At 38.5% G+C, this 25,846-nt stretch overlaps 2 protein-coding genes across 2 annotated transcripts in view; one reads left to right on the top strand and one right to left on the bottom strand.

Annotated features, from left to right (window-relative positions):
- Positions 1-10,137, top strand: part of LOC144532834 (attractin-like protein 1) — a 287,336-nt gene extending 277,199 nt beyond the window's left edge. The window contains exon 30 of the mRNA XM_078273772.1: positions 7,720-10,137. Within this exon, the coding sequence (XP_078129898.1) occupies positions 7,720-7,841 (122 nt within the window). The 3' untranslated portion in view covers positions 7,842-10,137. The remainder of the gene's footprint in view (positions 1-7,719) is intronic.
- Positions 10,138-21,169: 11,032 nt separating this feature from the next.
- The window catches only part of gfra1a (gdnf family receptor alpha 1a), a 123,626-nt gene continuing 118,949 nt past the window's right edge, over positions 21,170-25,846 (bottom strand). The window contains exon 10 of the mRNA XM_078273654.1: positions 21,170-25,001. Coding sequence (XP_078129780.1) covers positions 24,849-25,001 — 153 coding nt within the window. The 3' untranslated portion in view covers positions 21,170-24,848. The remainder of the gene's footprint in view (positions 25,002-25,846) is intronic.

The following is a 25,846-nucleotide window of genomic DNA, read 5'->3' as shown; positions in this document are numbered from 1 at the left end:
AATCACACATGGTGCCTGCCTTCGAGAGCGACTGGCGCAGGAGAGGAACAGCTTGACCGCTGAGTGACAGTTTGACTGATTCAAAGTTACAGTGGCCTGACATGATGGACCAAGCAGGAGAAAAAGACTGACACCTAGGACTGGTGAACTAGAGGGCAGGAATGGAAAAAAAGGGGGTTGGGGAATGAGATCTTATTTTTGGCTCCAGTCTTCCATCTCGACAGCTTGTTTCATTTCATCTTTCTCCTGTCACTTTTACCTCTTTAAGCTGTGCCTTCCACAGCCACAGTTGGTTTGTTTCTTTAATGTTTCAGATAAAATGGGACTCAATCAGTGGTTAATGGATTTACCGGACTGCACATAGTCTTCGTTTGGTGCAGTGGAGTCGTTGTGGAAGGAGAGAAAGAGAAAGACAGTGGGCTACATTTCCTTCTCAGCCTCTCTCTCTCTCGAGCTTAGATAGTGGGTCAATAGAGACAGAGGCGCAGCAGTATTCACAGCCGCCTTTTTTCTGCGCTAATCTGCCTATTCAGCAGCAGAGATTGAGCCGGGAATCTCGGGGAGAGAGAGAGAAAGAGAGGGGGGTATAAAGAGAAGAAAGAGGAAAGAAAATACAGGTACTGTAAGATGTTGAAAGTCTTTGTGAGTAAAAATAGAAAGAGCAGCGTGTGAGAGAAAAGAGGTATTAAAAGGCTGAGAGGTTCGATTAGAGAGATTGGTCTAAGTTCTGAAAAATATGAGTGGAAACAGGTAGCAAGATGGAGAGGGAGAAAAAGTGATTAAAAGAGTTGTTAATTAAGTGCGGTTGTAAGAGTGGTAAGAGTCCATGTCGACGCCCCCTCACCCATAAAACCAGATTTGCATATTGCTGCACCGAATCTGAGATAAGGCCTTGTGGTTATGCTTTGATAAATCCACTCCTGGTTACCTCTGAATCAACTGAGAAGTAAGAAGAAAATACAATTTCCCCCCCCCCCCATCTCTTCCTTTCCTTTCCATCTTCACTTCTTCTCTCTGTTCTATCCCTTCACAATCTTTCTGTCTTTCAGTTTCCTTATGTAGTGACGATTCCATTCAATTGCTGCACAGGCAAATGTCTGAGATTTTCAGCATCTACCTCTATGTGAACTGTCTGATGTTGAACCAGAGATGTTAATTACTTAGATCCCAGACACGTTCAACTTTTATTTATTCTTTATTTTCTGGGCTTTCTAAGGGAGGGGAGGTCAGTCGCAGTCATTACTATACTGTAGCATGACTGTTCTCTCTAAAGTAGAGGACGCAGAAGCAGGTATCAAAACGTCAAAATGCTGTTTCTGTTTTTTTTTAACCTTTTATGTAGCATTTTTTTCAAAATGTGGGTGTTTCCACCCTGATGTGCACACAGTGACCATGTGCATAAAAAAAGGTGCATGGAAATGCCTCTCTGAAACATAGCTTCTGTGTTCTGTTCTTCAGGTTCAGCTTTGTTGCTTTCTGTGTTGCCTTCTTATTCTCTCTACACCCCTCCTCTCTCTCTCTCTCTCTCTCTCTCTCTCTCTCTCTCTCTCTCTCTCTCTCTCTCTCTCTCTCTCTCTCTCTCTCTCTCTCTCTCTCTCTCTCTCTCTCTCAGTCCTGACAAAGCATATTCAGCCTTTTGCTGTATCATTCTCATTTTGGCTCTCTTCCTAAAGGGAGGAAAAAGCCAAATGTATTATCCCTGGACATAAAATTGGCTTTGGTCATTTGTATTAAAAACATAGAGGACACACAACTATAAAAAAAAAAAATCTAATATGAGACAACATCCATGTCTTTTGCTGCTTAATAAATTGCTGAGGTAATGAGGAAAGAAGTTCAGAGATGTCGTTAAAGAGTCGGTCATCAGAATCAGAATCAGAAAGGGTTTTATTGCCATGTACGTTTTTTAACACATACAAGGAATTTGTTTTGGTGTTGTTGGTGCACGTCACACATTCTCTAGATGGAATATTAAACAAAATAAGTATAGGTATAAACAATATAAGTATATGTACACAGTATGTATTAAATTAATAATAAAATTAAAAATTAAATAAATAAAGAGCAAAGAGCATCACAGCAGAGAGAGGGCCACGGGTCTGTAGTCGTTAAGTCCTGTGGTCCTTGGCTTCTTGGGGACAGAGATTATGGTTGAGGTCTTGAAACAGGCTGGCACGTAACATGTCTCCAGTGAGGTGTTAAAAATGTCAATCAATCAATCTATTAATCAATCAACAGTTATTTATATAGCGCTTTACCGCAACCAGCAGGTATCCAAAGTGCTTTACATCAAGGACCAAGAATAAAACATAACATACCATACAGTGAAAAGAATAAAACATAAAATACAGTCAAATCAGCAAAGGCTACATAAAAGCAGGTGGAAGGAAAGGAAGAATGTCACAGCGTCTGTAATAGTTCATTGTGACATTTATATAATAATAATAGTAACTTGTTCAAAAGTCTCGGGGCAGCAGCTGCAAAAACGCCATCACCCCACCCCACAGTTTGTACCTTGGCTTTAAAAGAAGTTGTTTGGATGACCGTAATGACGTAAAAACGGTTGTGCTCACGAAGAGTTAAAAAACACTGGGGCCAGGCCTTTTAAGGCTTTGAAAACAAAATCCTAAAATTGATTCTAAAACGCACCAGGAGCCAATGGAGAGTGTAGAGTCATATTTCTATTAGACTGGTGTCTGTGTACAGTTGTGCAAATTTCGCTTGATCAACCCCCTGTGTCTTGTCAATGTGAGACACTCTTTTAAGTTTGTAAGAGTTAGGTATTTCTCTTTCCTAGCCTCTCTCTCGGACTCAAACTGTGACTACTGGCCTGGAAGCATTGCTGTAGCATCGGTGTCCTTTTCTTCCTCTCTCTGCGTCGACCTCCTCACACATGCTCCTCTCTCTGTCCCACCGTCTCCCTCTGGTTGTCCGACTGGAGAGCTGTTTGACAGGAATCGGAGGGCAGCGCTCGGAAACTCAGCTCCATTGACCCGGAATGGATCTCCGATACTTTGATCCTCTCTTGTCTTTGAAACCATGCTCCTCACTGGGATGCACTCTCCTTTCAACCCCTACTCCTCCATCCGTCTGCTCGTTGACTTTTAGTGAAATACTCGGTGGTATTTACTCTCAGGCAGCTCAAGTATTTATTATGTGGCCGTGAAGGTTTGACCATATCAAGCCACTGTCCTTACCTTGATTGTTGTTTTGCCGTTCGCCCATTGAGATGACCCAAATGAGATATCTGCCATCAAAAAAAGCTGCTGTTAAAATGAGTTTTAAACATGTACATATGGTCTATCTGAAAAACTGGATCAGATGCATAAAAAAAACAGGCAAGGCAAAGTCAGGACCCTGATGAGGACCGTTGTATTATAGATGCGACTTGTTTTGAAAAATACATATACATAAATCACAACTTTTAAACTTTTTTCAGAACTATAAAGCATCTGCCTCAACTTTTTGGGGACATCATTCCGCCTTTTCGTTCTCCTATTCGTTCAGATACTGTATGTTTTAGAGACATTTATATATGAATTTCAGGTCATTTGGAGATATTTTTCCCCATGCATTATTCAAACAAGCATAAAGAAAGGCACTCCCAAACACTGTCATGTAAAATGAATGAAAGGCATCCTAGTTAGTCAGGATCAAACCTGAATTTTACATGCGTACATCAAAGCAGTCGTAGTCGTGCGTCATGTTTGTCGGCCTTTTAAAACCTGAACTCTATTAAACCATAAATATGTGAATATCAATGTTTGTATCAACTTTGATTTTACTTGGCTTCACAGAACAGACGCTGCTCTGGTAATTTCTGTTTACTATTATACTGGATCCTAAGCAGGCTACCGTCCCTGGTGCCTTCAATGAGGGCGAACACAAAGTCAGAAGCCAAGCTTTGATGTTTGGAAGTAGAGGAGGGCCTGGCTGTGAGGTTTGTCACCGGGTTAGCGAGCGGGCTCCTCCCAACACACATGTTTTCCAGCTGCAGTCCCAGTTTTGCACATCAGACCTGTGCCGATATGTGTTCCTGGGAACTGTTGTCTCTTGCTAATGACCCCATTAGTCTATCAGGAGGGGGAGGGGGGGGGGTGCTAATGATGCGTCAACTCACCTGACAAAACAATCACATTAACGTGCCCAGTCGCCACAGCAGCAAATGAGCACTTGCACTCACCTGCAGCATAATTTGATTACTTTTGACCAATTTCATTTTGAAAATGGAGATGTGTGTGTGTTCACCCGGAAACATCAACACAATTATGATGGCAATTTGTCAAAGGTGAAAGCTATTTTGATGGAAGAACATTTGGATGTCACATTAGAAATGAATTAGTAGCTTTCTTTACTTTCACTTTCCCAGTCTTTGTGCTCTCTCTTTCATTAGAACTGGCTGTGATATGAGAACTGGTGTTTTATATCTCGCAGACAGGTTTGCATGTATTTAAGTCATGCTGGCTGGCACACCACATTCAGACGGATGGATCACTAGTTTGAGGTCTTGTGGAGGTGATTTTGTTGATGTGAAATAACTGGTGGCATTGCTGTTGCATTTGTCTTGGTCTCGAGTTTACAGACCGCTCTCTGTCTGATCAGAGCAGCTTAGGTTAAATAATGTCTGAAATGTTGTTTCCTTTCCCTGATCCGTTCCATGTCTTTTTTCCACTTTCTTTCCTTTATGTGATATGTCAGTCATTTCCAACTGAGAGGGATTTAATCACAAGATTAACAAGATGTTTAAAGCTTTTTAATCACACAACTGAAACATCAGAACATCTTTTTCTGTGACCACTAAGAAAATAAGTAATAACTTATGTTTTTATTCTATGCAATGTTTGGTTTCAATAGCTTGATTTAACTTTGTACCGTTTTTGTTTTGTATTCTGTAATGCATACCATACAGTGAAAATATATAAAGAAAACACAATAACAATGTCAAAACATCAAATATTCCCCCAAAAGATTATGGATTGTGTACTGTATATTCAAAGACAAAAACATAATAGTATTGTATGTTTTCATTGTCTTATAACACAATAAAAAACAAACCCACCAATTGATTAAATGAAGGATCAGCATGTGCTGCGTGAAAATGTTGCATGGTAACATTATTTTCCATCCATTTTCTACCATGCACATTAAAAAATGACATTAAGATTTCAGAATGGAGACATGCTCGCTTTGTTTGACCAATTGCAGGGCTGCAATGACCAAATATGTTAAATAGCAATCCATTTGTTGATTTATTTTCTCGATTGTTTTCTCTATAAAATCTAACACGCTATCACAATTTCTCAAAGCTGGAATTGACACATTCAAATGTCATGTTTAGTCCTACCAACAGTCCAAATCCAAAAGATACTGAGTTTACTATCATGTAGGTCAAAGATAAGTCAGCTCTAACTTTATCTTTTTAGACTTAAAGAAGTAAGACTTTAAGTGACAGGAGCAGGGCTTTAGATATAAGAATTACTGGGACCAGGTGTCCAAACTTTCCAGAAAGAAGATGACCGTGCTGCGCTCACTGGCACTGCATTGAAGTGGCAGAGAAGTAAAATTGGCAAACTTACAAACTCCTATAGAGGTGTGTTTACTCCTGAAATAGGGCTGTGCGATATGAGGGAAATTTGCAATAACGTTGTTGAATATGGCAATAATGATATTACTTGCACTAAACAGATATTAAAGTGTACTCAGTTCTGCTGCTTTCAGTTTTCTGCTAAAAATACAACACATTGCTTGTTGAATTAAAACAAATCTGGAAATCATTTCCAACATTTCCAACATACTTTTATTGAACAAATGGAACATTGAATTGAATATAAAAGGCACCACTAAAAACAGATTTACAGTTACATTATAAAGTGCAGTTTTCTACTGATATTTTCTTTTAACTTACACAAAAAAAATCAGTTTTTCATGGTATGTTGCAGCCTTTCACAAGGTTTATATTGCGCCAGTTGATATTGCAATAATGATAAAAAAATATATATGCTGCAGCCCTATCCTAAAATGTACAGAAGATCTGCAAACATGCCATTTGGACTAAACCACAAATTACCATAGCAACAAAAAGCCAAATTGAAGTATTGTCTGTGGTAGACAACACAAACCCAGGTGCCAATGTGCAACAATCATTCATGATGAACCAAGTTCCAACAGACCAGGTGTCGCTAGCAAATCATAGAGCACATAACTGTTGGCTGCCATATCGGTCTGTATGGTCTTGCTGTGTCAGAACTTTGCAAAAATATGTATGTGCACAGGTGTATGCAGTATATAACAGTATTTGCACTGTTAGACACATAAACCTGCAGAGTCACGTACACACACAGGCACACACTGAGCATCTGTGTAATCGGCTTTCCCCTTTCCACCCACTGAAAAAAAAATCCCAAGAATCACTTGAGTGTGAAATGCTGGAAACATCCTGCATCCAAATCATATCAAGAGCGCAGCAGATTCCCTCCACTGTTTGCCTGCTTTGTTTATTTGGCTCTTGCATCCCAGCAGATTGAGCTCTTGTCGTAATGACCATGCATTGTCGAGCCCACGTTTGTCGGGAGGGAACGACAGGACTAGCTGCACTCGCAAGAGCTGCCATGACTCTAAATCCACATTAACAACAGCAGCTACTGCCAAGGTAACACAATGCTGCGAGGCATCTGATGCCTTGGTGCATCCAGCCTGCTCTCTGTAAGCTCTGCTGGGGAGAGCAAGTCAAGCATCAGATACAGAAGTTGTTTTGAGAGGTATGACATCCTGCTGGATGGTGAAGAAAGGAAAAAGAAAGAGAAAGGATGGTGTGAGGTACGCTTCAGTGACTTCAGCATTAGCCCCTTTGTTTTTTAAGAGATGTTGATTGAAAATTTTGGATGTAGGACGATGTGGCGAGGCTTTTAGTTTTGTTTTCCCCATAACGATTATTCTTTTTTCATGTGGTTTTGTCTTCATCTAAATACAGTTTCAGTTAAACCTCTTTCCTTTCTTCTAGTCTATTCTTTTCTGTGGCCTCAAATTGCTCAACTATAATTCAAAACACATTTTATCTGAATACATTCAAATACATTTATTTGATAGTGGTCATTTTATTGTCACTTTCCAAACTTACAACTATATTTATAAACAATTTATTTTGATGTTTTATTATGAAAAGAAAGAAATGAGACATGACTACAAATAATCTTGCAATTTTAACCAAAACAGACTATATTATACCTCTGAAAAATAATATTTCATATTTTGCTTTTAGGTTCAGTGCCCTTTATATATCCAAATCTTAAATTATTTATATACATATTAAGTATTATACATGTACGCATATCATAGCTGGTTTTGTCCAATTAAGCAGAGCCCCTTATTAAATATTGCAAAACAATTTCTTAGAATCAGTTGTGTCTTCAGAGTGTGTACATATTAAAACAAGAGGGGGCCCGCAATAGAACCTTGTGGAACTCCACATTTTTCCTCTGTAGTAGAGAGAAGAATTTCAAAATACTGACAGATAGGAAATTAATTTGTGTATTTGACAAAATGATGTAGGTGGTCATCGGCCATAATCAACTTAGTGGAGTGGCCATGGCCTCAGCTCAACAGGCCACCTACAATAAAATGAAAATGACTTAAAAGACTTTGCAGTGCTTTAAATGAAATTACATCTGAAACAGTGTGTTATATCTCTCTATTCGCTCACCTTTCTCTCTGGGTTTCTAGGTATTGCTATAGCCAGTGCTCTGGTCGACACATCACAACAGCGAGTGATGGACTTCAAAGAAAGAGGCCTGGGTCTGAAGCACCGCAAACACACCGTGCTCCATCAAGGGACCTGTGTATAAACTGGATTCCCTCAATGAGGTAACAAGATAGCGATAGTGCCCCCAGGGGATTTCACTGGAGATATTCTCATGGATTTTAGCAAATTTACAAAATTGGGTCCTTTGGATGGTCTTTGATAGTGGCTTGGAAATGTATCCACCATCTCATCCACAGGCACCCAAACTGGGATAAAATGGCACCCATGGTCCCTTTTTCCCCAGATCAAACAGAAAACTTCTTCATCAACGTGCTCTTCTCGTCCCTTGTGTGTATATGTTGGTCCTGATGTCCCAGGAAAACAAGAATTGGAAACCTGCAGATTGACAGAGAAAATGTGTTTTTCCACCACAGCTTTGGTTAGACATTTACTATGAATACTGGCAGGCTTTTCCACTTCTGTGCGGCTCTGCATCTCTAGGGCTTTACTTTTCTGTCATGCAGTCTGCCATATTGACAGAGAAAAAAAACACTTGTTTTACACCATTAAACCAGAGCTTCGAGCTTCTGTGAAAGATATTGAGCTGAAATTAACTGAGCTGAAATAAAGTCCTCCTGACTTAAAATCCCACTCGGACTCCGGAGTAACACTGGAAAGAACAACATGGACCTAACTAGATCAATGCAAAACACTGTTGTGGGCGGTGTTGTGTGACAAGGATTTGCTTGAGGAGAAAGTCTCCTCTGGGAATTTTAAAGTCTACTACTGTTGAGATGTTAAAGAACGAAGATCATTGGATGTAACTGTTGCGATTTGTCCTTTATGAAATACATGCAATTATTGTTTTTCCCTGCACCAACATTTGAAGTTCTACATTTTGATATCTGCTCAGGTCCTCTGTAATGGAAAAGGGTCTATTATCTGTAGATGTGGGCCTTATACACGTATGTATATGCACTATAAGTGAAATGCTTTACCAGTACATTAGGACCCTCTGTGGGATAATATTATGCAAGTGATCATCCAAATGTAATGTTTATTCTGGGCTGCAATGTAACCTCAAGGTCGGTATCATCAAACACATACTACTGATGGTAATTATATGCCTATTAATTCAGTTATTACTGTGAAGATACACTATACATCTTTTCTCATGACATCCAGTAAATTCCATGCCTGTTTACTTGTGATACTAACTTTTATGTAACGTATCTCTTTCTGTAATATTTATTAATTATGCAAATTCATTAAAAAAACAATTTTACAAATGCACTAAGGATTTTTTTTAAAACAAAGACTAAATAGATTTTACAAAGCAAGTCTGTGCAGTATTCCCTTTTTGCTTGTACCCACAGTTTCTTTTCATTTCCAAATATATATTTTATGCATATCATAACAAGTTTTGAGTGATGGCAAAATGTTTTTCCCTTCACCAATCATGTTAAAACCTTCATCAAATATTGTAAAGTCACTTTTGTCAACTGCACATACACAGAAGAGTTACATTACCGTTCAAACGTTTGGAATCTCCTGCCATAACAGCTTGATTGGGTCCAGTCAGATGTCTGAGAGGAATACTCTCTTAATGTTCTTTCATGCTTTTACGTTGTAAAAAGTCCTCTTTACAAATTAATGTTTTTTGGTTTGTACCTGAAAAACAAAACGCTGTATAATGTTTCAACCAGACAGACAATTGAAAGGGCAGAGAGAGACAAAGATCCATTTTGAGCAGCAGTTGAAAAGGAATAGAAAAAAATCAGCCCTCATTGGTAAAAGAAACTGGAAGCTTAGCATTAAAATGTGTGCACATTTAAATAGAAATAGGTTCCTGTTTCAGTGTCAAGTGCATAATAACGTGGCCTATAACAAGCTGGAATTAAACGGCAACGTGTTGCTTTAGCAAAGCTCTTCTTCCAACTTCACAATAGAAATAGAATGTTAGTCTGGCGTTAGCACTGTTGGAATATCAGCTGAACATATTACGGACTGACAAATAACTGTTCACTTACGCTTTTCTGGACTGGAAAAACAAATTCAAAATCCAGGTTCCAACGGCATTCTCCTCTGTCGGGCAACACTGTGGAGACCAACTAAATTGATATTTTAATCATTTCATTCTTCCTTTGCGGCCAAAACTAATTCAAATGTAAATCATCTTGGTGTCTAATTATACTGTTGTTTTTGTATCTCTGTTAAAAAAAGTTATTATTGAAGAAAAGAATAAAAACATCAATATAACAGCTAATTCCAAACTTTTGAACAGTATTGTATGTTTTATGCACATGTACTGTCTATATATTAAGCCTGATTGTTTTCATTCAGGCGTTTTGTCTTCATGTTATTTTGCACCAGTTTGTTGTCGAGATTTGTATTAACAAAGGGGCAGCTCACCACATATGATGTCCATATGAGCATAAATCTGTACATTTACAATTAAAACATTTTGATGCCTTTTCGTATGGTAATTGGATCTGTGTGTGTGTGTGTGTGTGTGTGTGTGTGTGTGTGTGTGTGTGTGTGTGTGTGTGTGTGTGTGTTCTTACCTCTGGTGTTGTGAGATTGTATTGATCGTGTTCTCAGGATGTCAATAAGGTCAAATGACAAGCTCAGCCAACACTATAGACTATCCAACACTGCTGATAGCGTTACATACATACTGGCTCAGCAACCTGAATGGACAAACACACAATGGAAAGGCACTGAGCACAGCATGACTTGATATACACTTTACATAAAAATTACACAACATCTCAACAGTCACAGTTTTGTATAGACTAATTATTAACACTTGACGCACCATTCTCAATTACATTAGTTAACTTGTATACGCCGTATATGCCTCGCATCTTTGTTCAACATCTTACTAAACCTAAGGATGGCACAACAAGTCTCAGTTCTGGACCTGATGTCTCAACAGCTACTGGAAAGAGTGACCACTGAAGACTCTAGTGCTCTCCTGACCTGTCTAATACAACCATCAGCCAAAATGCTTCAATGACCAAGTGATCCATGGAAAAACAATAAATGTACAGGTCTCAACTCCAGAACAGTAACAGCTGGATTACCATGAAATGTGTTGTGGATATCATGGGTCCCTAGAGTAACCCTGTCACCTTTCTACAAAATCAGACATGCGAATGTACAATGGATGTGGCCGTGCTCTTCTTTCCCCTTTCTCTCTTTTGCTATCTACTTACCAACAAGAACAGCATGGTTTAAAAGTGTATATGTGTTAAGACAATTCAATCCATCATTAAAAAACTATCAATAAATACAGACATTTCTGAACATTTATGGGGACATTTTCACCTTCTTAAAAAGTCATAGCATGTGGAAAAAAAAAAGTCCTAGTATAGTAAGTCAAAAACAGTATGTCAATAAAGTCATAAAAAAGTGTTAGTATAGCATGTCGAAAAAAAGTCCTAGTATAGTATGTTATAAAAAGTCATAGTATGTTGAAAAAAAGTCATAAGTCATAGTATAGTATGTCGAAGAAAGTCATAAAAAGGTCATAGTATAGTATGTTGAAAAAAGTAATAAAAAAAGTTATAGTATAGTATGTTATAAAATGTCATTAAAAGTCATAGTATATTATGTCGAAATAAAAGTCATAAAAAATTCATAGTATAGCATGACAAAAAAGTCATAGTATGGTATGTGGAAAAAAAAGTGTTACCATGTCAAAGAATTGAACCCTCAACCTCCAATCTTCATTAGATCTTCAGCAGCTTATCTCACTGAGCTGTTTATGAAGACCATAATGCACTGGTTCAGAGTTGTATTTATTGTTTACATGACTGAAGACAGAAAACGTCATAAAAAGTCATAGTTTAGAATGTTGGAATAACTCATAAAAAAGTCATAGTATCATAAAAAATAGTATATTATGTTGAAAAAAGTCATAGTATTGTACGTCGAAAGAGGTCAAAGCATAGTATGTCGAAAATAATGATGAAAAAGTCACAGTATATAGTATGTCGAAAAAAAAAGTATTAGTATGTCAATGAATTAGATTCATTAGATCTTCAGCAGCTTATCTTGCTGAGCTATTTGAAAAAGCCCATAATGCACTAGTTCGGAATTGTATTTATCGTTCCCATTATTGAAGACAAAAACAAGTCGTAAATAGTCATAGTTTAGTATGTCGAAAAACGTTAAAGCGTAGTATGTTGGAAAAAAATCATGAAAAAGTCATAGTATAGTATGTCATAAAAAGTCATTACAATGTCATAAAAAGTCATAGTATAGTATGTCATAAAAAGTCATTACAGTGTCATAAAAAGTCATAGTATAGTATGTTATAAAAAGTCATTACAATGTCATAAAACATCATAGTATAGTATGTCATAAAAAGTCATTACAATGTCATAAAAACTCATAGTATAGTATGTCATAAAAAGTCATTACAATGTCATAAAAAGTCATAGTATAGTATGTCATAAAAAGTCATTACAATGTCATAAAAACATCATAGTATAGTATGTCATAAAAAGTCATTACAATGTCATAAAAACTCATAGTATAGTATGTCATAAAAAGTCATTACAATGTCATAAAAAGTCATAGTATAGTATGTCATAAAAAGTCATTACAATGTCATAAAAAGTCATAGTATAGTATGTCATAAAAAGTCATAGTATAGTATGTCATAAAAAGTCATTACAATGTCATAAAACTCATAGTATAGTATGTCATAAAAAAGTCATAGTATAGTATGTCATAAAAAGTCATTACAATGTCATAAAAAGTCATAGTATAGTATGTCATAAAAAGTCATTACAATGTCATAAAAAGTCATAGTATAGTATGTCATAAAAAGTGCATAAACTCAGTTTTTTGATGTTATCAGGAAGGCACTTCTTTACTCCTGAGGTTGTCACGTTGTGCCCGCTATCGCTTGAGCAATTTGAGGGCCCCTGTCTCCTAAATAATTATACTATAATAATACTAGTTAATCAAAATGTTCTAACACTCTCTCATATAGGTTAACATGTAGGGGGAAATGTGTTTTTTAGCCACCGTCAGAACAAACAAATAAATTGTCAGTATGCTGGTTATTCCTTCCATGTAGATGGTTTTTGTGCCCTGTCAAACACAGCAATAACATTAATAACTGCTGCATTGCATTCAGGTGTGACTCCCAGGGCCCTGCTATTGTGCACACACTTTTATGTGTATAGGCATTGCAGTGGGACTTTGTTTTTACAATGGTGGTGCCACACACAGACACAGTTTAAAGATATACATACAAAATAAAGAGTTTTTTATTTGAGTCTGTATTGCTCCACTGACAGATAGCTATTGTGGGCTTGACCACAGATTGTGTTCTTAGTCATAAAATGGTGGGGGCGATGTTGCAGAGGTGGTCCCAACATCTTTAAGAATTAGACAATTTTATGCAAATTTGGGACAATAACCAGAAGAGAACACCAACATACAATGTTTCCAGTAGAGTTTCCAGAGATGTAGTGGTAAATACAAAGCTGGGTAAACAATGCTTCCATGTCACTAATCATTTGCATATGCCTTCTTTTACCTTAGAATGCCTTATCCTCCAATGTTAGTCTCATACTGCTCACTAAGCTAAGAATTAAGTCTTTATTTTAATTCAGTATGGAAATGATTCAATGTCTGTTAAAATACAATCTATTACATTTCATTTAGTCGCGTTTACCATTCGCTGCGTCCATGATCAACCTTAATTTTCAAAATCTGTATCAACAAAGGTAAATCAGTATAATTAAGGCTATTTTCACACCCTGTTTATCTGACATTTGCTTTTGACTCAATTTTTTTTAAGTCTGATTTGGAACTTGAAAGGCCTCTGAACATTACTTGATGCCAATGCTGCTAAGGTCACCACCATTAGTGACCAGGAGGAGATAAGTGCTCCTTTCTTTTTACCCTCTCAGCTCACTGTATTTTTTCTCTAGATAAAAGACAGCGGTATTAAGCATTAAGTGGGCTGTTGGCATCTCCGCTTGGCTCAATACCTGCACGTCAGAGGCAGCAGGAAGTGGTGCACTTTCCCCTTTTATCCTGATCTAGACTAAACCAGTTCTGATGTTGAAGTTGTGTTTTTAAAGTAAAGTCAATATAAGAAGCTCAATACCAGAACACAAAACATTTGCAAACATACAAAGAGGGAAAGAAGAAGAAAGGGGGACCTTGTCAAATTCATGATCAATCACTGTTGGAGTGAAGTTACATGGGAATGTTTTGGAAAACATCTGTTTCACTGTCATTAGACTGTAGTAGTAAATGGAGAGTACGAGCCTTTCTGGCTAAGGTGTGCAAACACACAATCTCCATCTCAAAGCAATCAATCAGTGGAGCCTGGAGCTTAATCACAATACACTTTGGGGGATGTATAAAAGTAAAAATGTCATAAAAAATGAGTTGGATAAGATAAGATGAACCTTTTATTAATACCCAGAGGGAAATTAAGGTATCATAGCAGCAACAGCAATGAAAATATATATATAGTATAGTACGTGATAAAAAAAAAAAAGTTATAGTATACAGTAGATAGGATTTTCCTGTCAAAATACTTTAAAATGGTCAGTTTAGCTGTTAAGTTTCTAAAAACGTCTCAGTCCCATCGGTACGCACATTCGTAGGACACTTAGGGTGACGTCCTCTATTCACTTTTCATTTGGATGTATTCACAGAGATGCCATTTAGCTATGAGGAGAATGATATTGCAATTTGGCCCAAAATCAAGCTTGAATCCAAGACATAAATATAATATTTAGCCTGGAATAAATCCTCAATTCAATTAGCTAAATCAACCCCACGTCGCCTCTGTTTAGGTCAAGTAATGTCAATGCACGCGCACACACACACACACACACACACACACACACACACACACACACACACACAGCGCTGCAACTAACAATTATTTTCATAGTCGATTAATCTGTTGATTTCTCGATTAATCAATGGTGAAAAATGTCCATAATTGTTTCCCAAAGCCCAAATGTCTTGTTTTGTCCACGACTCAAAGATTTTCAGTTTACTGTCACAGAGGAGAGAAGAAACCAGAAAATATTCACATTTAAGGAGCTGGAATCAGCAAATTTGCACATTAATCAAATCATTAATTAATTCATGTAATGTCACAACTAATCAATTCATCTTTGCAGCTCTAACACACACACACACACACACACGTCAGGAGCTTTGTATTAGTGCACATAGTGAATGCCTGCCTGATAGAAGATAAATAAGTAATAACGCGGTCACTACTCATCCTTTTTTTTATCATCTCCCATCTTTCTTTCTACATACTGTCTGCTTACAGTATCTTTCTATCTCTCACTGACTCATTCCCCACTCTCTCACCCCCTTAGTCTCCCCCTAGTCTCACCTCCATCTAGTTGAGGACTCAGGGTCAGCTGAGCCACATCCTTGTGATTGATGCCCCATTCAGGCCTCAATCTTTATGCCATTATGCACCAATTGTGGCGGGTAATTTGGGCTGCAGTCTGAGTGACCGAGTCAGGCGGGGAGAGCAACACAGGATTACAAAGCACACTGCTGTCCTCCGCCTCCCTACACACACACACACACACACACACACACACACACACACATTCAACCAAACCTCCAACTAGTCAGCCAGCCAGCCTCTATGACACTGTGAAGAATGTCACCCCTGTCAGCGTTGTCCTCTACTCAATACCAGCATGTGCTGCTCTGTCATACGTGGCCTTCTGCCCTAACAAAGAGGGCCCTTTTTATCCTCTCAGCACACAAAGTGCAACGACGTGAAGGATGAAAGAGAAGGGCCGAAGCTGTTGACGCGCTGCATCAGCTTTATTATGATTACTATGTGAGCGGTGACCACAGAGACGCCTGCAGGGCGGGGTGGGGGGTGGGGGGGTCGAGGTGACCAGTTTTCTGTTTTCTCACAGAGAGATGTCCATTCATGATGGAATATTATTCCATTTATTTACACATTGTAGCTCTCTGGTTGATTTTCTGTGACTCACTGATTTTAAAAGCCTTTTTGGTAAAAGCCTTGAATTTGGAAAACATTTCATTGAAGTCTTACACTAACACTGGGTGAAATATTCATATCCAAGACACCATGTGTTTTGTTGGTTCATTTTAATGCACCGGGTCTTTATTCCCATTTTTACCAACGTAATTTTCATTAGTCCTAACAATTTATCTACCATTACCGTGTGTTTCTTTCATTTCAGCTGAGAAATAGATAGATAAGGCTACTTTTATTGTTTGCCACGCTCAAGTATGTCACAAATAAAGCAGTTGAATTGAGCGATGAAGTACCCAGTGTAGGGTATTTAATTACGGGTCACATGGTCTTCCAATAAGGGATCAGGTCCAGAAGTAGCAGGTAATCGGCCAGTTCTGTTACTGAACTTGGTTCGGGACTGATACTCATTTGTAAATGTGGACCCATGTAGCACTCTGTCAATCTCATTACACCCATTTTTTCCGTCATATGTTTGGAAACTTTGGAATATTTTAAAATAAGTCTGTGTGGTTTTAAACAATGCTTGGGCTTATAACACGACCCCACTAATTTACGGTTTACTCCCGTTGAAAAAAAACCTGCAATGACCAGATGTTTTAGAGAATTAATTTTGAAACGAAATGATATATTGTTGCTTCCCTTTTAAAGATTGATGTAAAAACAGGGTAGGGAAGTAAGTAGACACACTGAACACCAGCCTTGTGAGAACAGAAATGATAAGTATGTCTTTCAATTATTTTACTCCATTCTTTTTAATGTAATCTGTCTAATGTTATATAAATCATTCCTGACAGAATTACCCCATTATTGCCCCCGTTACGGTCGGTTTTACAGCAGAATGCTAAAGAAAGATCAGTCATAGGAGTTGTAAACACCCTGCCTAATTTAACTATGACTGTAAAGAACCGAAGATGATTACGACAGACATCAATTAGTATTCATAAACCTATTCGCCATAGTGACATGAATTGGCCACACAGGACTCCCTCGTGATACGTTAATAGATGTTAATTCATGCTGGTGTCAGGAGACCTAACCTGTTTATGTGAAGTTTTATGACCTCCTCTTCAAACTGTCTATTAATGAATAGGGCTTCGGTATTGATAAACTATAAAATATATATGATATCAGGAGTTTTGTTATGAGTGTGAGCAGATGAGACTTCCGCGTGAGCGTCAATTTTAATGACGAGTCTGGTTCAGTTTTATTCTGGTTGTTATTCATATGTATCACCTGTCCTGAGGAACCTTGAAGCTGAAGCCAAGGTGTTTATTAGATCACAAGTGCAAATCCCCATCACAGGGCCATAAGAATATGGGCATTATCAGGTAATACTCCACAGCTTTCATCCCAGCTCACAGTGCGTTTTGCTCATATCCACTGACGCCAATCCACATGTAAGAAAGTAGGACTTTAATGACTCTTAATGAACTCAATCACTGCGTGTGAAACGACACCCAGACATCAGAAAATCCAATTCCCCCGCATTCACCGGATGTAATATTGATAGCTGTCTTTACAGTTCTGTTTTGAAGCCACAGGGTTTAATTTCAGGGCTGCGTAATGTATTTGTGCAACGCTATTAGCTTTATTTTACAACAGGGAGAAGGAAGAGCCCTCGGAGCATGAGCTGTTTAAATCTGCTCCCGCATGACTGAAATAAAAGTGAAAAAAGAAAACATGCATTTGTGGACATTTTATCTGGACAGAGAAACAGCATAGGTCAATGAGTTTGAGGTGACATTATTTAGGTCACAATGCTTTGATGTTTTTCATTTAATATTCTGTACTCTCTTTTTAATCTAATCTCCTCTCAATCCATTGGTATATAATTAACCCTTTTCATTCTCCAAGATAATCTCACACCTTCTCATATATACATATGTATATATATATATACATAAAAAGTTTTCTTAAGTATCAAAAAGTACTTGTAATGAACAGTGACTCAGATCCTTGCAACAAGTGATCGAGCAGCATTTATGGCCACTTCCCAAACTAACTACATTCTTGGAAAATGTGGTTATACTGCTGCCACTGTTATTATGGTGCACTGTATGAGGGCTTGAGGTAATGCAGTCTAATTGCTGTGTTGAAAGATAATGCCGAATTATGGACTGGAAATTACATTCAAATGTCAGACTCATTTTCTGGCATTTTTGACGATGATGCACAGGCGTCAGACCATTTACCCAGCACTCTTTTCTGTTTTACATTAATGTTTTATTCATAATGTCAGAAATGCGTCAGTAGGTGTCCTCTATGTCAGTGACTATCAACACCATTTAATATGACTCGTGGAGCCATAAATAGGAGCCCAGTATTTGCCTGTTTAAGCCGTACCTTTTTAGCTGCAAAGATTCATCGATTAGCTGTAAAACTTCTCTGATTCCAGCTTGTTAAATGTGAATATCTTCTAGTTTCTTAACTCCTCTGTGACAGTCAACTGAATGTCTTTGAGTCATGGACAAAACAAGACATTTGAGGACATCATCTTGGGCTTTGGGAAACAATAACAGACATTTTTCATAATTTTCTGACATTTCAATAGACCAGCTAATCCATTAATCGGGGAAATAATCAACTGATTAATCGACGATGAAAATAATCGTTATTTGCAGCCCCCATTTTCCATATAATTAATTTTTTGTTTTAATTAATAACTTTCCTGCTCTGAGCCTATTCATGGTCGTCTGTTTCAATAACACCAGTGCCATTTATACTTTGGACCTGAGTACAGTGTTAAGGTACAACGTCTATTAAGGGAGCTAAGGCATGGAATGAGCTGCCCATTGAATACAAAATAATAAGCTTTTTAAAATAAACTGAATATATTTTTAATTGATAATCAGACCTGTATATATAGGGGTGGGACGGCGTGGGGTGGTGTATGGCCGCGGGGAGAGTGTGTGTGTGTGTGTGTGTGTGTGTGTGTGTGTGTGGGTACATATGTAGGTGTCTTGTATGTTTATGTGGTTAATGTATTTTAATTTTGGCAATGTTTAATGCTTGTTTTCATGACTGTTTAAAAGCCCTTCTATGGACAGGCGTTGGAAAGCTCGATGGTGTTTTAAGCCCCCACCGTCGACTTCAAGGCACCAAACCCTAACCATTGCCTAATCCTTGTGCCTTCCAGGCAGCGCTGCCTGGAAGTCGACGTTGGGGGCTTAAAACACCAAACACCCATTGGAAATAAGCAATAGCTATGAATGCTGTGATGCTGTACATTGGAGATTTGTTGCACACATGTCTATGTCTAAGCATCTGTCCCTGTTCACATAAACATGATGAAAAAATAAATAAAAATAAAATGGAAGTTATCATTCAGTAGTAAATCTGCTTGCCAAAGTGAGACAATCTCTTCTTATAAGAGAGCAAAAAAGAGGGTTTGGGGGAAATAAGTTTTAGCTCAAAAACAACAGAGGACACAGCCACACAGATGTGTTAACTGTAATTTTTATAATGTCACCAGAAATGTCAATACTTTCCCTGGTACGTTGCAGGCATTTCTACAGTAGCTGTTGGTGGTTTTGTGCAGCTACACTCTTATTTTCTCACTCTACTCTTTCCACAAAGGCAGAAACACTAATGGATTAATATCAACAGCCAGGCCTGCCAGCGAACCTGCACCCCCACGCCTTCATTTCCGAGCCAGATATGAATTCAGTTATCAATTCCCCAATACAGCAGCCTTCGTTAATACAGCATTGCTAGAATTAAGCACTAAAAAAGGACAGAACTTCTGCAACTAAACATAAATTACCGACAAAAGATAGTTGCTCTTTTCATTTTTCTTTTTCTGGGCGAAGAAGAAGACTCCTGTTCCTGAAATGTGGATTTTGAATACGTGTGGTCCTCCATGTTTCCTTCTTCAAACTTGCCGGGGCCGGGAAGCTACGATACCCGTTAGCAGCATTAGCAGCAGCTGTGAGTTTATCATGTGACAGAGAAAACGTGAAAGGCGGAGCAGTATGTCCTGTATGTCCCTTACCGGCTAACGTATTTCAAGATGGCGCATGAACATGGAGCGTCTACCCCAGTTCATACAAACGCAAATCTAAAATTTCAAGCCAAAAGGAATACTTGGAATTGATGGTGGTGGTAAATATTCATGAAAAAGGACACGTTTGTGAACGGGCAACACAGATTTTGATAATGAACAACTAAAAACGTTACACACTGGACCTTTAAGGGAATGTGTGATTCATTCCCGAGCTCTAGGCTACATGACAGACATTAGCCATCAGCAGGCTACAGGATTGCAAATGTGAAAAATGGCATAGCCTATTTAAAGCTTTAGTGTGTAACTTTTTTTATATGAATGCACGTCCATTACATTCAAGCCATTGCCAATATGCATTGCTACAACGCTAATTAAGACTATCAGCTCCACACAACTCTCTCTGTATTTCTCAGTATGACTATGTTCACAAGATTGTGACTTTCACGCACAGGAATTTAGTGAAGATAATGACCTCTTCTGAAGAGTCCATCATGTTTTTTTAATCCTCCTTGGCTACTAGCAACTGTGTGGGGGAGGGGTGGGGGGTAGTGTGTGATCACGGAAGGCTTGTATCATGTGGATGCGCTGACAGTTTTGTTGTCATTACTTTGAATTCCTCATGGGGGCGACAGAAACTACACATATTAATTCATCTAGAATACTTTTTTATAGGTTTTGTGGTTATATTGTAGGCTAGCATAATTTTCAAGGCTAGGTTGATAGGTTTATATTTATTAATTTCTCCAATGTATAGTTTCAGCCAAGTACATACAGTGCATATCTGTTTATGCTTGGTAAATAACATTGAAGTTCTATTATACATTAGTTATGTTCTGAGAAGCTACATAAAGCCAAGCATGTAGCCCGATGTTTCAGCTATTTGAAAAAACGGTATTGAGATATACTTCTATAGAAGTTTCAGATGGCAATTTAAGTAATAACTAAGATTTAAATTGAACATAAACGGACTCATCATCAGCCAAGCTGCTTGCAGGTAAACACAGGTTTGACTTCTGTCTCTTTGTTTCTGGTTTACCTTTTGTTTCTCCAGCAGCACTGGATAATAAAGTTTCACTGAGTGCTCAGTGGGCCCGATGTGACCCATCACCTTCATCCCAGTTGGCAAAAGCTTCAAAAAAAAAGATGACAATTTTTTTTTATCCGGCATCATCTCTTTGCTCTTCACGGTTCTTTTGGCTTGCTAACCCGAGATCAACAACATTAACTCTTGAGGTCTTATCAGACTCTCAGGATCACCTCAAACTTTCTTTAAAGGTTAATGTCACCTATCAGTGTTCTTCATGCTGTCTGCCAGTTTGTCTGGTGGTTTCTTTTCATCTTTGTTCAGTGACATAACATAACACACACACACACACACACACACACACACACACACACAGTCTTGGCGATTTAACAGTTTTTAATCGTAACTTTTTGTACAATAGATTTTACATTTTCACAAGCTAAGAAGTTAATGTTGCCAGATAGCTGAGGGAGTCTGCATCTCCAAAAAAAAAAGAAGCAATTTTGGGTATTTTGAAACAACAGATGGGATGGAGATGGACAGCAAACATCTTTAACTTTTTGTCCAAAAAGCGGGACCCTTAAATCGGAGGCCTTCGGAGCACTCTTCAGAGAAAGGTGAAGCACTGAACCACCTGTATAAACTGTACTTTATCTCATATTCCAGGGCCAATGAAAATATGACACTGGTATTCAAATATAAAATTATCAGACAAACTGTAAAACACAATTCTGAGAAATGTAATCCATAACATTTCTCTTTAACTTTTTTCTTCACACTTCACACATTCAGTCCCCGGAGATTTCCCCACTTGCCCACATCTGGTCCAATATACCATTCAAAACAAAGCCTTCAATGGTATGGTATAGAATATATTTGTCCTTAAACATTGATTTATTTCCTTCTCAATCACCATGCAATGACAATTTTCTTTCTAGCTCAACTTCTAGTTATTGTCACCATAATTATTTGAGAAGTAAAACCAAAATAATTACGGTAACTACACTGAACAAGTCTTGAAAAAGTTGAACCCGGTCCACCTTATTTACTTGAACTCATCAAAACAGCAAATATTAGTAAAAGATAGAAAAATAAGTTTAAATCTTAGCCAAAAAAACCCAATACTATATTTAAGCAACATCATAAATGGGGCTATGATACAAAACAATATGCTTAGGAAATACAGTTGTATATAGTAGGACAGTTACGTTGATATCCTCTTTCTCAGATGCAATAATATTCCATAATCATGTACATACTGGGAGAAATATACACATACGTTGTTATAAAAAACAATATTCTGGTTTAATGTACTCTATGTTGTATCTGAATGTCAAAATAGCTCACAATGCTCTGGAATAGAATATCATCAGACATTTATTTGTCCAATTTATAGTTTCAGCCAAGTACATACAGTGCATATACCATGTTTATGCTTGGTAAATAACATTTAACTTCTATTATACATTAATCATGTTCTGAGAAGCTACATTAACCCAAGCAGCGTGTCATAAATGCTCCTGCCCGTGTCCAAATGGATAAAGGAACTTGCTGAACATGCCACAGTGTTGTATGTGAACGTCTCGGTCGCGTGTTGTAGAAGTGACTTTCCTCTGAGGAGAATTCAAACATCAAATGCCTCTGAAAAGCTGATGAAAACAGACACGTCTTACGTCTGAGAACTAAACTTTTTTTTTTACTGCTATTTTCCCAGCAGCCAATGGGAGCAGACATACAAAATGCTTGGATGATTTACATACAGTACGTAAGTCACACGTCGCGCGTTTGCTGCAGTCACTTTCATAACATGACCGTTTGCTGAACCCCTCTCCCAAACAATGACTCTTCAAACTAAATTTGGCAACTGTTACCAGGCACAGCAGCTCGGCAGTCCAATGAGCATGCAGAAGATGTGTTCATGGCGCAACTAAAAAGAGTGGTGTTATTGTTTTTTCACCTTTTCTAGAATAACAACAATAAAATAAGTGCGTACGAGTTTTTAGCTGCTAATGTTAGCACACCTGGCTTAATAGAGTGCTGCAAGAATGAGTCCTAAAACCCTGAAATGAGTCAGCATTGTTTTTTTTTGCACTTCCGGTTCCCTCGTCTCAAAGTCAATGGGTTTTTGGTTGGATGCCTGAAATAAGGTCTGGGTTAACACACGCTTAAGAGATTTTTACGTTTTGTTCAACGACATAAAATACTTCAGTAAATAACCCAGTTGTGCATTTTGAAGCTTTTACGTGTCTTAAAAAAGGCGGCTGCTAAAACGTGGCTAAAATGAGACAACAGAGGTTGCTGGGGACATTTAAAAGTCACTGTCAGTTTATCGGTGGTGACGTTGAAGTCATGCGACCGTGGTGTAGTTTGTTTATGGCCTAATGTTAGCCTTTTACTTCTGGCCAATGCATTCACGCTCCCAAACCATATAAGTGGAGTTCATTTGTGAAATGTTCTTGCTGAACAAAACATTCAAGTATCATATAAACCTCTGTTTGCCACAGAGCTTATTTTCTGCATTAATCCAAAATCCAATGGAGAAACCCACCTGCTTTTTGTCGAAGGGAACCAGGGCGATGCTAACTTGGTTGGACGACAACATCACATCATCAACAAACAAAAATCCATCAGCCCTGCAGACCTCCACAGCATTCTAGCTGCAGTACAGTAGTACCATAGAGCAGATCATATCTAATTATTATCTGGTGGGGTTACAGAGTTATGCATAACAAAAACCCTTATTAGGGGAATATGTTTTCAACAAGTCAGCCGTAAACGATTAAAAAGTCCTCTGGTGAAGCTGGAGAAAGTTTCCAATCGATGCTATACTAGAATAAAAAACTTGACAGTTGCAGTGAGAGTAAGTAAGGGCTGTAGAAGCTCAGCAAACATATAATATCAAGTGATCGCTCCCTCCCCAAATACGTGTTGACAGTTTCACAATTGAGGCAAAAAGTCATAACACTGAACTGACAGAAAAGGATGCTTTGAGCTTTGGCGTGATGGAGGCGTGAATTACAACACTACAACAATGAGCTTGTTTTATTTTCCCTCAGCTCTTGTTTTGTGGACGCAGTGCAGCAAAGCAAAGCAAAAAAATCATTCTGATGAAACTGCAGCAGCTTCTCTGTCACCATCCATACAGAAACGCTGGACATGGCTTGGACTTCTAACAATTACAAGTATGTACAATCACTAATGAGTGGAGTGGATTTAGCCATCCACAGCAGCGTATGACCTACTGTCCTGTGATCTCAGAGTATCACTCCGTTTGCGAAAAGGTCTATGTTTTTGTCTGAATGTGTGAAAATGTGCAGTATGTGTTTGTGGGTCTTTGCCTGTGTGCTTTTGCCAGCGGCGATGTGTGAGCGATCAGTATGAGCTACAGTAGAGATGCTTTGAGGCGCAGATGTTCTAACTTCTCTGATGTTTCAAGTTATTGGTGTAAGGTAAATATCCACGTGGACCTTTCATAAAAATGTAAAATACCAGATCACGTCATTATCAAAACATACACAAACCACAGAGGAGACTGAATAACATCTAGAAGGCTGCCCAAGTGATAAAATGTAGCCGGTACCGAACTGTGACTTTTGAGCGAAAGATCCCACCTATAGCCTCAACACACAAACAGACGTGGGTGGAAACCAACTTGATGACGATTACATTGTTGGTACCTTTCCAACAGCCACCAGCTGTGGTTTATTGGAATGTAGTCCTCGAGCGTTTTCTCATTACGGCCCAAGAGAGCAACACAGAAGCTTTAAATCCCTTTCATTTTTCAACTAACCCAAAGGGAACACACAGCCAAACTGAGTTAACACGTATAGATCACAGTTTTAGCACACAGCTGCAATGCAAAACAACAACAAACAAAATTCATTAAAAAAAAAAAAAAAAAAAAAGTAGGAATCAAAAGAGAGATAGAATCCAGAGGGAAATGAAAGTACAACAGGTATTACTGAGAAGAAAGGATATCATTTCTTGTTTTGCTTTTTCTTTTATACAAATGTGTGTTTGTCAGTCCGTTGTAGTTTGTTGCTGTGAAGCGGCGAGGCTACAAGACGGCTGGCGAGGAGAGCGCCAGCAGGCGGCAGGACCAGAGCCAGAGCAGCGGGGGCAGCAGAGAGGCCAGGCTCGCTGGCCGTCTGGAGACAGCCGAGTTCCTCAGGATGGCGTTGGATGTACTCGGACCGTCTACTTGAGTGTCCTGGGGGAGAAGACAGAGAGGGACAGGAGACACAGAGTTTGGTATCTGATTTTTCAACACATTCTCACTCCCAGTGTCGTCAAAAAGCGACGCTTGGTCAGGTGCCTTTGGCGTTTGTTACTGACGCAAAAAGTCTCCTTTAGCGTCATATTTAGACGTGCTTGGTCGGGACTTTTGGTGTCACTTTTGGACGCTCTGGGTCGGGACGTACGTTTAACTGACATGCAGTACAAGAACGAGACAGTCGGGTTAGGACACAACCCCGGTCTCCTGGGTGAAAGTCCTGTGTTGTGTGTATGTATGTAAGTATCCCACACCATTTTGATTTGCCTGTAGCGGTATGTTATACCCTCTGGGACATAAAAGGGGTCTTTAGGTAGCAGTTTAATTCATGCATGCAACATGTGGAATACTTCAAGACTGTTTAATTCAATAATATTACCTATAAAAAAAACTATTCAATGTATTCATGTGGTATGATGCAGTAAAAAAGGTTGTTTTTATGACTGAAATGCCACAGTGGAAAGCTAAAACGTGTTTGTGTGTGTGTGTGTGTGTGTGTGTGTGTGTGTGTGTGTGTGTGTGTGTGTGTGTGTGTGTGTGAATTGCATGTGCCACCATGCGTAAGAATGTGTATATAGAGATTGCTAATAAAGCTGTAAGCTAACGGCTGGGTCATCTCCCCCAGACCCGTCCCTGCCTCTATTAAATGTCAGTCCAGTGCATAACAGTGCCTTATTATTGTACAATGACATTCACAGTGAACTTTAAAAGCCACCAGATAAGCAACAATCCCATTTCGGCCGTCAAAGGAACTACAAAGACCAAGAGTTTACAAAAGAGGC

The sequence above is a fragment of the Sander vitreus genome, chromosome 17 (assembly GCF_031162955.1).
Source record: "Sander vitreus isolate 19-12246 chromosome 17, sanVit1, whole genome shotgun sequence".
NCBI lineage: Eukaryota > Metazoa > Chordata > Actinopteri > Perciformes > Percidae > Sander > Sander vitreus.
The sequence above is the reverse complement of the archived record's forward strand: the minus strand, read 5'-3'. Positions and strand labels throughout refer to the sequence as shown.